At 35.8% G+C, this 13144-nt stretch overlaps 1 protein-coding gene across 4 annotated transcripts in view; it reads right to left on the reverse strand.

Moving 5' to 3' along the window:
- SPATA6 (spermatogenesis associated 6) overlaps positions 1-13144 on the reverse strand; it is a 99406-nt gene that overhangs the window by 66602 nt on the left and 19660 nt on the right. For all 4 annotated transcript variants that reach the window (XM_019710877.2, XM_019710875.2, XM_019710876.2 and 1 more), the window contains exons 4-5: positions 5762-5803; positions 4637-4761 (exon numbers count right to left, since the gene is read on the reverse strand). In XM_019710877.2, the coding sequence (XP_019566436.1) occupies positions 4637-4761; positions 5762-5803 (167 nt within the window). The remainder of the gene's footprint in view (positions 1-4636; positions 4762-5761; positions 5804-13144) is intronic.

Raw genomic sequence — 13144 nt, forward strand, 5'->3', positions numbered from 1 at the left:
GAAAGTCTCCTTATACAGACCACCATTTCACTGGGTATTTTTCTAGAGCCCACATTACTACAAGGGACTGCAGTTGCTAAACTTTCTGCCATTACATAACAAGGATTCTTTTTCCCTACTTTCCAATAACATTTGCCTCACTTTCCTGCAAACACTCATCTGACAGTTTCTTCAAGGCTCTTCAATCTTTCTAACTCTCCAGCAAAGTTGTTCAACTTCTGCCCTTCCCATAGAGTTGCTTGAATGTCCTCATATACATAGCAGCTGGCTTCCCCCAGAGTGAGTGATACAAAAATCACTGCAAGGAGAAAGCCACAATGCATTTAACGACTTGGTCTCTAAGGTCCAATACTGTCACTTGACCACATTTTATCTGTTAGCATCAATAGAATTATTAGGTTGGTGCAAACGTAATTGCGGTTTAAGAGGTTAAAAATAACAGCAAAAACCACAATTACGTTTTCACCAACCTAATACCTTTGCCTTTTGAAGAGTGGAGTATCAAATAGTTCATGGACATACTTTATAAATACTCAGTGTTCAGTGTTTTAGCCATTATTTTTACTGTGCTTTTAAAACCCAAATGCATCAGTTGGGGTTCTCCAAGGAAACAGAATATCTATATCTGTATCGATCTATCGATCTATCGATCTATCTATCAACCTATCTATCTATCTATCTAGAGCACTTTAAGGCATTAGCTCCCAAAGTTGTGAATGTGGCAAGTCCAAAGTCCATAGGGAAGCCTGGCAGGTTGGAAACTCAGGCAGAAGTTGACAACACAGTCTTGAGTGTAAAATCTGTAAATAAGTGACGCAGTGTTTCTACATTACAGTGTTGAGAAAGAATTCCTTATTCCTTAGGAAACCTCAGTTTTTGCTCTTCAGGCATTTCACTAATTGGATGAGGTCCACTGACATTACCAAGGGTAATCTCTTAGAGTTAACTTATTGCAAATATTAATCACATCAAAAATACCTTCACATTAACACCCAGAATAGTGTTTGACCAAACAGCTGGGAGCCATAACCTAACTGACATGTAAAATTAATCATCGCACCATCTCAAATATCAGTTCCTCTATGAAGTCTACAATAACATGTAACTCATTCATTCAAGTCAATCGAGAGGCATTTAAGTACCTACTCCAGACAAAGTCCGGTGCTAAGAGTTAAATTCAAAGATGAGAAAGCCACAGATTCTGTTTTTATGATGTTCACAGTATAAAGGAGCTATTATCACCACCACCACCACCACCATCATTACCACTGTCATGAGCTCCACAACCATCATCATATCGCTCACTTTTATTGAGAGTTCTCTATGTGCCAGGTACCACTATAACCATTTACAAGGTTTCATTAATCCATCCAGCAATCCTACGGTATCTCCATGGTATAGTGCTTTGCTCAAGTTTACTCCGGTAGTCTGCGATACTGCCAGGACTGAATCTCAGATGTGACTTGAATCCTTGCCACAGTCATGGGTTCAGGAGGACAATCTAAGACTCAGACAGATGTCTATGCAGAATCACAAGAATTGTGATTCTGAGGAAGGGTACAGTGTTGCCTGCAAAGACTACTGATTGGAGTGTTTTGTCCAACATATTTAAGTACAGTAATTGATATAACTGGATTTATATCTGCCATTTTGCTGCTCAGTTTATTTCTGTCATGTCTTTTTACTCTTTCTAGGAGTCTCACCTGTGTATGCATAGTTTAGTGGTCATCCAATGAACCCATGAGGGTTCCACTCTTCGTTGATTATCTGGGTATGGGTTAGGGAATGCATTCAAAGACACAGCCAGGTCTCTCTCTCCCTTGGCTTTCACTTTCTACTGGTCTCTCACTGTCTCCCCTGAATAGTTTCACGGTCAGGCAGGAATGGGTGGACAGCTTATCTTAGCCCTTTTATCGCTCCCTTACTTTCAGGATCTCCCTGGCAACTTTCTGGCAGGTGTACTGCTCACTCTAATTGTAACTGCAGTTGGCTGAGCAAAGCTGTGTGGTTTCCTCATCCACTTCCATCTGAATCCACCACATTTAGCTATATTATTAGTCTCTAGAATTCTGACACCAATTCCAATGTGTGGGTTTCCCAATACTACCAAGCAATTCTCTATGACACCAGCTGGATATCCTACAATTTAACTCAATTCTGACATTATCCCCCTGGTGATAGCATCAGATAACAAGGGTGTAGTCCCACAAGACTGTCCCCACTCCACTTCAGATGCCAATTAAAAACTCAGATTGTCGCCTGTGCTTCTGATTAATTGGCTATAAATCGGAGGTTCCCATGACCCCCTCTTCAAATTCAATTAATTGGCTGGAGTGGCTCATGGAACTTAGGAAAACAGTTTATTTACTGTTTACCATATAAAGGATACAGATGAATGTCTAGGAAGATACTTGTAGGTCAAAGTATGTGGGAAGGGGCACAGATCTCCCATTCCATCTCTGGACACGCCATTCTCCCAGCACCTACCTCCATGTGTTGTTCACCAACCCGGAAGCTCTCTGAACCCAGTCTTTTTGGGTATTTATGGAGGCTTCATTACATAGGCATGATTAATTAAATCATTGGCCATTGGTATCTGAACTGCATCTCCAGTCCCTCCGCTCTCCCTAGAAGTCCAGGGTAGGGTTGAAAGTTCCAACCCTCTTAATTACATGGTTTGTTCTCTTGGAAACCAGCCCCCCATCCTTTCCTCATCTAGGGGCTTCCCAGAGAAAACCTCATTAACAAAAGACACCTTTATTGATCTCATCACTTAGGAAACCCAAAAAGTTTTAGGAGCTCTGTACTGGAAAGGAGATGAAGATCAAATATATATTTATTATAAATCGCAACATCACAATCTCACTGCCCAAAATTAATTCTGACCTCTGTGGTAACAAAGCTGCTGATTTTTCTTCACCCAGTCCCAGGCTTGGTGAAGACACAATACTCACAGAGGGTATAGTAGTAGCCCCAGGCAAGAAGGCCACATATGCCCGCCATTTTTACCCAAAGCTTTAGCAGTTATTCAAGCATACTCTTAATTTGTCTTGGCTTAATTGTTGTAATTGTCAGTCAGTTTCCATTGTCCTAAAACTGTTTGTGACAACTTTGCCCAGTTTTATACTTATTTTGTGTGGAGATTGGAATTGGCCATCTTAACACCATCATTACCAAAGGTCCATATATACCTTCTTTCCCAAAAAATAAGACCTAACTGGAAAATAAGCCCTAGCATGATTTTTCAGGATGACATCCCCCGAGCATATAAGCCCTTTGTGTTTTAGAGCAAAACTTAATATAAGACCCGGTCTTATTTTCGGGGAAATTATATATATATATTCCTTTGAATATATATATTCAAAGGAAGAAAGATAACTGTTAATGGTCCATACTCTTATGTTTACATTGCCAATTTGATATAATACAGCATTTTAAATTACTTTTAAAAGACCAGAATTTAAAATCAGATTATTTTTTTCATTGCAGATTTCTAAACAGTTGCTAAAACACTCTTTGAAAACTTTCATAGTATAGAAGGTGGCCAATGGACACTGAAAACATCCCAAAGAAGGCATATTTTCATAGATTTGCTAGTCAATTTTTATACTTTCAGCAAGCCAAAGTTGCTATTTCCTAGGACAGAACATATCATAAACCTAGACTTAACAGGAAAAATTATTTAGTTCACTATCCTGGCTCATATATACAGCACCCCACTTTCCTTACTCAGACTACTCTAATTTTTTATAAAGTTAGTAAAAAAAATATCCAAATTATTTCAAGCTGGACAACTTTTTCTTTTTTCTTCTCTGAAACAGCAGGGGATTCTCTCAGTTTCTCTAAGTGGAAGACATTTTCAGGGATGAAAATATTTTGAAATCATCCAATGAAAGCTGAAGGAAGTTGGAGGAAGGATGGAAGAGTCAGCTGTCACAATGTAACTTTCACTTTTAGGTGTATGAATGTATATTTCCATTACATGAACATAATAATCTACCCAAATTCCTACTAATGAACATTTCAATTACTTCAATTTTTCACTATTATGAACAATGCTACACTATTATGAAGGTTCTTAGTGTATCAGAGAAAATACATCTCCAAGATATACACCTAACCTATAAGGTCACACATAGGCTATGAGAATCTTCGCCTCTACTAGATGATTTTGAATTGTGGTTGTTCCGATTCACATGGCATAGCAGCATAAAAGAGTTTCCGTTTTTCATGCTTTTGATATTGTCAGATTTATTAAATTTTACCATTATTATGGCAATAAAAATTATACGGTTGTTTTACTTTGGATTTCCTTAAGTGGTAATGAGATTGAGCATCTTCCCAAATGTTTACTGGTCATTCTTTTGAGAGAAAAATTTAAAAAGAGAGAGAAGAGGGTAGTGGAGAAGAGAGGGAGAGAGAGAGAGAGGAGAGAAATGTGAAGACTATAAGGCAAAATAACACTTGTTAACTTTAGATGATAGACACATAGGTTTTGTTAAATTATTTTCATTTAATTTCAGTATGTTTAAAATAACATCAAAATGTCAGAAAATCACTATGTTTTAAATCAAATTAAACTGTGAATTAGTTTCTCACTTTGTAGGTATTGATTCAGAAAATAGTAAACACTTACTCGAAGGCCAGAAATCCTCCTCATGGTAACCTGGCGGTTTGAATCATGGTGTCCAGAGATTTGGTTAGGACCCGGGAACATAAAATCTCGTGTGTTTTCATCATATGTAGACAGTGTTTCACCCACTACAAGAAAGATATCCTATGATTCAAATTATAACAAAATATCCTATTTAGAAACAAAATCATCAGGTAACAATATATATAATGCCTGATGCTTTACTGAAATACTTCCTACAGGGTCATTTTTTTTTCTATGAAAGAAAAATTAAAATAGTTATGTTATACCAATTAACACATTTCCTTATTTAGACATGTAGCACATATTACTAATAATCCATCCCCACTTTTATAGAACGGGGACTATTAATCTAAATTTAGTGAGTTCCTTTAAGTTCCTAAAAAGAAAATTATTTGTAAACATATCAAGTTGGTATAACATTTACACATCTGAAACTTAATTACCATCTCCACAAATTTTTCTATCTTCCATTCTTTTCTACCTGCCATTATAAGGTATTAGGTTACATATTGAAAAAAATGTAGATATTTTCTGGAATTTGTAGTTATCTGAATTAGGTATCTATTCAATATCCAAAAATTTTTAAATTACTAGTTTTCAATAAAACATAGCTCTCATTTTTCACATAAGTATTTTATTAAGATAGATTTCTTTTATAATCACAGACATCAATAAAACTATCCTCCATATTTTAACTCTATTTGTAATGTTTACCAAATAGATAAGGTTTTATTCCACTCTATTCCCAATAATAGTCCACATATAAAACCAAAGATAATTCACTACTATTTTATCCACAAAAATTTTAGAAAAATCACAAAAACTTACGAATGCCACATAATATGCCAGAATGATATCAGGTTATTTTTCACTTTCAATTATCATTATTTATTCATTTTTAGAGCAGTGTATTCAAATGTCACTTATGTCAATCTTTCTGTACATATGATTTTGGCCTTCTGACATTTTACATGTAGTGGACCAATCCTAGCAACTCAACATTGTTCTTAATTTGGGAAGAAGGAAAAAAGATGAGATATTTAAAAAGCATTTGATTGAAATGGGTTCACATGTCAATTACCTTATCAATATATAATACAGTACCTGGTGGAACTAGCTGAATCAACTCAAACAATGCTGTATCATCTGAAAGTTTAAAAAAAAATTTCCTTAAATAACAAACAAAACGTTTAAAGAAAAATTTCCTTAAATAAATTAGTAACATTAGTTATTTTATCATGGATGTATCTTAAAGTCAAAGTAATTGCTGGGTAGACTACATATGTATTTTAGTATAATACTGTACATATATTTGGTATGTCTCTTATGGCTTTACTCATCTATAGTAGAGATTAACCCTTCAATCCTTCTGGGGTATTTTCTGATATTTTTAAGACTTTATTTTTTTTAGAATACTTTTAGGTTTACAACACATTGAGACAGAGGTACAGAGATTTCCCATATATCCCCTACCGCTACACATGCGAAGCCTCTCCCATTATCAACACACTCACAGGAATGGTACTTTAAAAAAAAAACAAAAAAAAAAAACAAGGATAAACCTACATTGCCACATCATAATCTCCCAAAGACCATAGTTTGCCTTAGGGTTCACTCTTGGTGACGTATATTCTGCGGCTTTGGACAAATGTATAATGACATATATCCATCATTGTAATATCATACATAGTATTTTCACTGCCTTGAAAATCCTCTGTGCTCTGATAGCTTTTGATAAGCTCAATAAGTAGAGGAACAAAAATTGGAATATCGTGGTATTAGGAAGACTTGGGAGGGGAGGACTGCAGGTAGAGAGACAATGGCCTGATGAACTAGCTAGGCTACAGCACTGGATCTTGACAAGATAAACCATAAGAGTAAAGAGTAAACTAAATATAGATAGCCAGTGCTATCTACTGAGTGTTTGTATCCCCCAAACTTCATATACTGAAATCCTAACCCCCAATGCAATATTTGGAGTTGGGACCTTTTGGAGGTAATTAGAGCAAAGTTCTCATGAATATAATTAGTGTCCTTCTAAAAGAGACCCTAGAGAGCTTCCTTACCCCTTCCACCATGTGAGAACACAGAGAGAAGACAGCCATCAAAGAATAGAAAGGAGACCCTCACCACACACTGAAACAGCTGAAGCCTTAACCTGGGGCTGTCCAGCCTCCAGAACCGTGAGAAATAAATTTCTATTGTTTTATAAGCCCACCCAGTTTATGGTATGTTGTTATACTGTGTTTCCCCGAAAATAAGACCGGGTCTTATATTAATTTCTGCTCCAAAAGATGCATTAGGGCTTATTTTCAAGGGATCTCTTATTTTTTCATGTACAACAATCTACATTTATTCAAATGTCATCTTCTTCTGGAACATCGTCATAACGTACTAAATGCATCCGTCGGGTTGACGATCTTAACTGGGGCTTACTTTCAGGGTGGGGCTTACTTTCAGGGTAGGTCTTCTTTTCGAGGTAGGTCTTCTTTTCATGGAAACATGGTAGCAGCCCAAACATAATAAGACTGCCAACTAGGAACTAAGGCCTACAGTTGAATCGTCCCAAATCCTGTCTGAATTAAGGTGATCCAGAATTGTTACTGCCCCCTAGCAATCTGACAAAACAAGCGTAAACTGTCTAAAGGAAAATGTCCTCATCTAAGGTTTCAAATTATTTCTAAAAATTTTACATTTAAAGTCTGGCATTCAGTGAAAGCCGACCAGGTAAATAGGAAAAATTATCTTTGGGATCAAAAACTAAGAGAAACAACAGAAAATAAAAACAGATAAGAGATTCAGAAAAAAAAAAAGTTATCAGACTGAGACTTAAAATATACTTAATATGCTCAATAAAATAAAATGCAAGATGTTAGCAGAAAACCAGAAATAATTATAAACAACCAAATGGAAAATTTTTAACTTTACAAAAAAATAACCAAAAATTAAACACCGTAGACAGATTTATCAGAAGATTGCAAATGACCCAAGAGGGTTTACAGAATTGGAAGACAAAGGTAAATATTTGAGAGAAGCACAGAAAGCCAAAGGATGGAGACCATAGAAACAAGAGAAAACGGATAGAGTAAGAGGGTCTAATAACGTGTGATTGGATTTGCAAAAGGACAGATGAGAAAGGGACAAATGCAATGTGTAAAAAGTTAATGTCTGAAAATTTATCTAAAGAAAGATATTAGGATACAAACACCAAAGCAGAATACATTTTAACACACACACACACACACACACACACACACACACACACACAGGAATATTATTCAACCACAAAAAAGAAGCGAGGAAATCCTACTATTTGCAATTACATGGATGGAACTTGAAGGCATTACACTACATTAAATAAGTCAGACAGAGAAAGACAAATGCTGTATGATCTCAGTTATATGTGGAATCTAAAAAACAACACCCCAAACTCAGAAAAAAAGTCATATTTGTGGTTACCCGAGGTGGAGGAATTGAAGGGAGGTAGTCAAAAGGTATACCTTCCAGTTATAAGATCAATAAGTATTAGGGATGTGATCTACAACATAATGGCTATAATTAACACTGCTGTATAATACAGAGAAACAGTTGTAAGAGAGTAAATCCTAAGAGTTCTCATCACACGGAGGCATTTACGAGTATTTTTCTTTTCTTTTTATTGTATCTATATGAGACGCTGGATGTTAACTAAACCTGTTGTGGTAATCATTTCACAATCTACGTCAGTCAAAACCATCGTGCTGCACCTTAAACTTATACAAATACATGTCAATTAGTTCTCAATAAAACTGGAAAAAAAATAATAAAGCTTTTAAAAGAGAGGCTAATAGAAGCAACAGGCTCTTACCAAGAAGTTAATCGCTTCCTTTTAGTCTCATGGCATCTCATTTCGACAACTGTTCATCCGCTTCCTCACCACCATCTCTTAACCTCCAAGTCCCCACCACTTTTTAACTGAAGATAAAACAGGCCTACCTCCCCCTCAAACCTAAGACTTGCCGTAATTTTGAGCAATGGCAGCTTCCATGTGAATGCCTCATCCAACAGCTCTCTGACCTCCTCAAATCTAGTACACTCATGCAAGGGTTTTGGTTATTTATTTACATGTCTGATTCTTCTTTTACTAAAATGGAAACTCCTTTGAACATAGAGTATTGCATTCATTTCTGAATACTCTGTGTTCTCTCATAGCGGCTGAGTCTGCACAGGCAATCAGAAAGTTTAAAAAAAAACACAAATTTTAGTCCTTATCATAGGCCAGAGGAAAAGGAGCTTCTGCTTAAGAAAACTTTCCTATCGCCCTTGCATCACACATACTCCATGACTACATCATGCTGTTTCCCATCCCATTACAAATAAATGCAAGAAAAGAAAAGGACTGATGTTAAAGATGGTACTGGGGAAAAAAATAGACTTTTAAGAAACTTGATCTTCTGCACAGACAATAATTATAATACCTGATCACAGAGTAAGGCCCTGTCTTTCAGAAAATATCTGAACATAAACTAAAATTTAATCAGAAATCAAACAAATTAAACAAACTTAGGATAAACTCAGTGTCACACTTTCTATACAAATTAACACTGTGTTTTTCCTGAGGTCACTTATTCTGGAACCTCAGCTCTTTGAAAAACATGATTACACACTAAAAAATACATTAAAAAAAGAGCATGGGTAGTCAAAACAATATTATTTACTAACATTCAGAGAATATCTTTTGTGTGTCAGGACTGAGCTCCTATAAGCTTCACACAAATTCCCAAAAAAACCCTAACAAGGTATTGTCTTGGTGTAGAATTAACCCCTGGCCATTAGCAGAATGTAAAAGCATTTATGAGACTCTACAAGAGTAACCGATTTACTGAAGGTAACCGGCAGAAGTTTTGCCAGTGCAGTTTGAGAGGGAGAGCTGTGGAGACAGGGGGGTAAGAAAATGATACCGGCAGAAGTTTGCCAGGGCAGGGCCCAATAGGGACAGCTGCACCGATGAGGAGTGCTGAGGTTCTATATTTTTCTAAGCAGGAAGTAGATTGCTTGTCAGCTTGCAGGGGGGCTGCCATTACAATGGTCTTCTCCTGGGAACTGTCCTGTTTCCATCTATGATGGGTGTTTGTTAGTGTGCAAGGGGTTGCCATTGCAACTGGGAACTGTTCTGTTCTCACCTATGATGGATGTAAGGTGCTTGTCAGCTTGCAGGTGTAGTGCTGGCCAGGGGAGTTAGAGCCAAGCGGTTGGTGTTTAACCTCCCTCCTGTTAACTCTTTGCCTTTCCCATCTTGCCAGCTCACAGCCCACTCCTGTTAACTGTTTACTTGTCTCCACTTTACAGATAAAAAACAGAGACTAAACGTTAAGGTTACCAAAGATAATAAGTTCCTGTGCTGAGATTCGCGCTCAGCTACAACTAATTGTCTTCCAAACGTGCACTGTTTTCTTTAACAACTCCACTGCAACTAGGAAGCAGTGACTTACAAAATAAATGTGAGGTGACGAAGTTGTATTTTGAACGAGGAGTAGAATAAAGAGATAGGACAAAGGCTAGCTAGATGGGGGCAAGGATGAACATAGGGAATATTTCTTTGTAAGATGAGAATGGGCAACATGTTTACATAGGGTGAGGGTTGGCAAGGAGAGAAATTGAAGACACAGGAGGAAAAAAAGGAAATCGAATGACCAAGAAATGAGAAATGGCATGAGGAGATGGGTAAAGGGGTAAGTAGACAGAATAACTTTGAGCAGAACAGAGAAACCTCATCCTCTCAGACCAGGAGAAAGAAGGTAAGAATGGGTAATGACATAGGTGACTTTTAAGACAAGGCTGCAGTAAACTGAGACATATCACTACTATGGCCTGAATTTTGGTCAGTGAAGTAGGAAGTAGAGGCATCTATTCATCTTAAGAATGTTGGAGTGTAAACAAGAGACACATATGAGAAATGACGATGCTTAGAACACCTATAGCTAATGAGAAGTTAGAGAGAGAGTTCTCCAAGAAGTAAAGAGACTGACAGGTGGCACTGAGAAGCAACTTGTGTTGGCACCAATCTGAAGTTCATGAGAGTCTATCAGTAACATCAAACTAATGCTTTCAAAACAGATGTTTGCGAAATAGACCAAATCTATGATTTACTATTTGAAAATTAATAAAATACTACAAGATACTGAGGAACTACATAAACTTAATTTAGGAAAACACAAAAGTGAGATGGTATAACTTAGGAAAGAAATGGAAATAGAGGAAGTCATATCAAAAATGAATATTAAACTAAAACAAAAGCAAATAAACACAACAGATAATACCTTAAAAGAATAAAGGGGGATTTAAAAAAATAAACAAAAAAAGATTTTAAACTATGAGAGAAAATGACAAATACTAAACAGGCAAAAAAGATCTAACATACTAAAATAGTAGAGCCCAATGGCAAAGGAAGAAAATATTAAATAGTACAGTTCTGGAAATGTGGCAGAAATGAAAAAAGATTAGAAACTACAAATGAAAGAGAACACACTGTACCTAAGAATACCATTAAAAAAACAACAACTTTGGGACATAGTCTAGTAAAATTACTAGGCTTCAAAAATATTTCAGGCATCTAAGCAAACAAAAACAGAAAACAAACAAACAAACAAAAAACCACAAATGATTTATAAGTGAAAAACATTAAACTTTCAGAAAACGATTTAAATGCTTTAGGGAGAATTGGGGTTAAGTGAAAACTACAATAAACTATAAAACTAGGCAAAGGAGAGAAAATTATTAATTCAAGCGAAAACAAAATTCTTGCAGGAAAAGTAACATATGTGTGTGTGTGTGTGTGTGTCTGTGTCTGTGTGTGTGTGTGTGTGTGTGTGTGTGTGTGTGTTCAGCTATATATATATATACATGGTTCAGCTATAAAAACTTTTAACATGGTCATAAAAATATAAATCAAAATTTCAATATAACTGTAGTAAGAGGAGAAAAACACAGAAAACGGGCATGGATATGTTCTGAGGGCAAGCAAAGAATGTATGAAAAGTATTTAAATCCTCATTTTCCATAAGGGAAAGTAGAGATAATATCTAAAATTGAAAATCAAAATGTTTCGAATGTAATATAAGTATGTTAGCGCTATGAAGGTGAGAACAAAGAAAAAAAAGTTTTTTAATGAAAAATAGTCCCTAGGGGAGTAGGAAATGATGAAGGAGAGGGATGTTATAGGAATGATGTTTTCTGTAATAAGCTTTGTAGACTATATATATAACACTGATATAAAGAAAAATAACATAATTCTATCACCAGTTAAAAATAGTACTTCAATATAATTAAAAAACAAGTTTAAAAAGGTTAAGACATTAGCATTTACATTTAATTTCAACAAGTTTGCTAAAGGTAGCAATGGTCTTAGAAGTATCAACGGTCTCAGGAATACAAAGTTTAAAAACAAAGGGTTTAAATAGAAAACAAATTTAAGATTTCTGTCAAAATACTCTACACCTTCTAAATCTACCACTGACAAAGTGAGTACCTGCCACACAAAGTGAAGTAATGAAATAAACTACATAGACCACATTGTTACTGAAACTCCTCAGCTGTAAAGAAAAGGCCTGAAAAGTAATTGCTTGGGTTTGTTCAGTTCATATTTTACCGTAAGAATACAGATTAATTTCTTCGGAGAAAAACTATTTCCTAGTTTCTATAAACAACTTTTCATTCCTTTATATTTAAAAAACTATATTTTGGCAAAAATACTTCAGGAATAAAGACCTTACATTGTTAAAGGAAAAGCTTAATAGAGAACTAATGCTGTTGGAAATCAAATACTAAGTTAATGTAAATTACAGCTACTGGAACATGTAGTGTAATGAACCTCATTTTATAGTTGCCCTTCATCTTATAACTAAATAATTACAATTTTCCTCCTTCCTCTGTGAAAATTTTTGTTTTCACATGTACTTTTAATGTGAGTTACAAGTAAATGCACTGCAACACTCCAGAAATCCTTGCACATATAGCAAATCAAAACCTACAATAAATACCTTGAGAAAGTGCCAGAATGCTGTTAATCCTCTGTACCAGCCAGAACAATTGCTATCATCCTCTAAATGCCCATTTACCTGCCCTAACTACAAAGGTGAATGGTTGGAAGGCATTTGCCGTTGTGGATTTAAAATATGCATCCTGAGTCAGTCCTACAAGCTCTTCTGAGGATCCAGGCAAAGATATTCTCATGCACAGACTTTGAGGATTTATTCTCAGCCTTCAAATCTTTACCTGAAAACATTTTAAATACCCCAAACACAAGGTAAGCACTAATTCCCAGAAGCTGAAAAGCAGGGGCTCTAATGAAGCTGCTATTTTTCCCTAGAGGCAAGAGAAAGCAATAGGGACACATAATAATCTACTGCAATATAAATAAAGATCATATCTTCTTTTTATCCCAGTGTTGAAGGGTATGAAGCCATAGAAGCTATTACGTTGTACATTTTCAAATACAAAATATATTTC

The sequence above is a fragment of the Rhinolophus sinicus genome, linkage group LG06 (genome assembly GCF_036562045.2).
Source record: "Rhinolophus sinicus isolate RSC01 linkage group LG06, ASM3656204v1, whole genome shotgun sequence".
Lineage (NCBI taxonomy): Eukaryota > Metazoa > Chordata > Mammalia > Chiroptera > Rhinolophidae > Rhinolophus > Rhinolophus sinicus.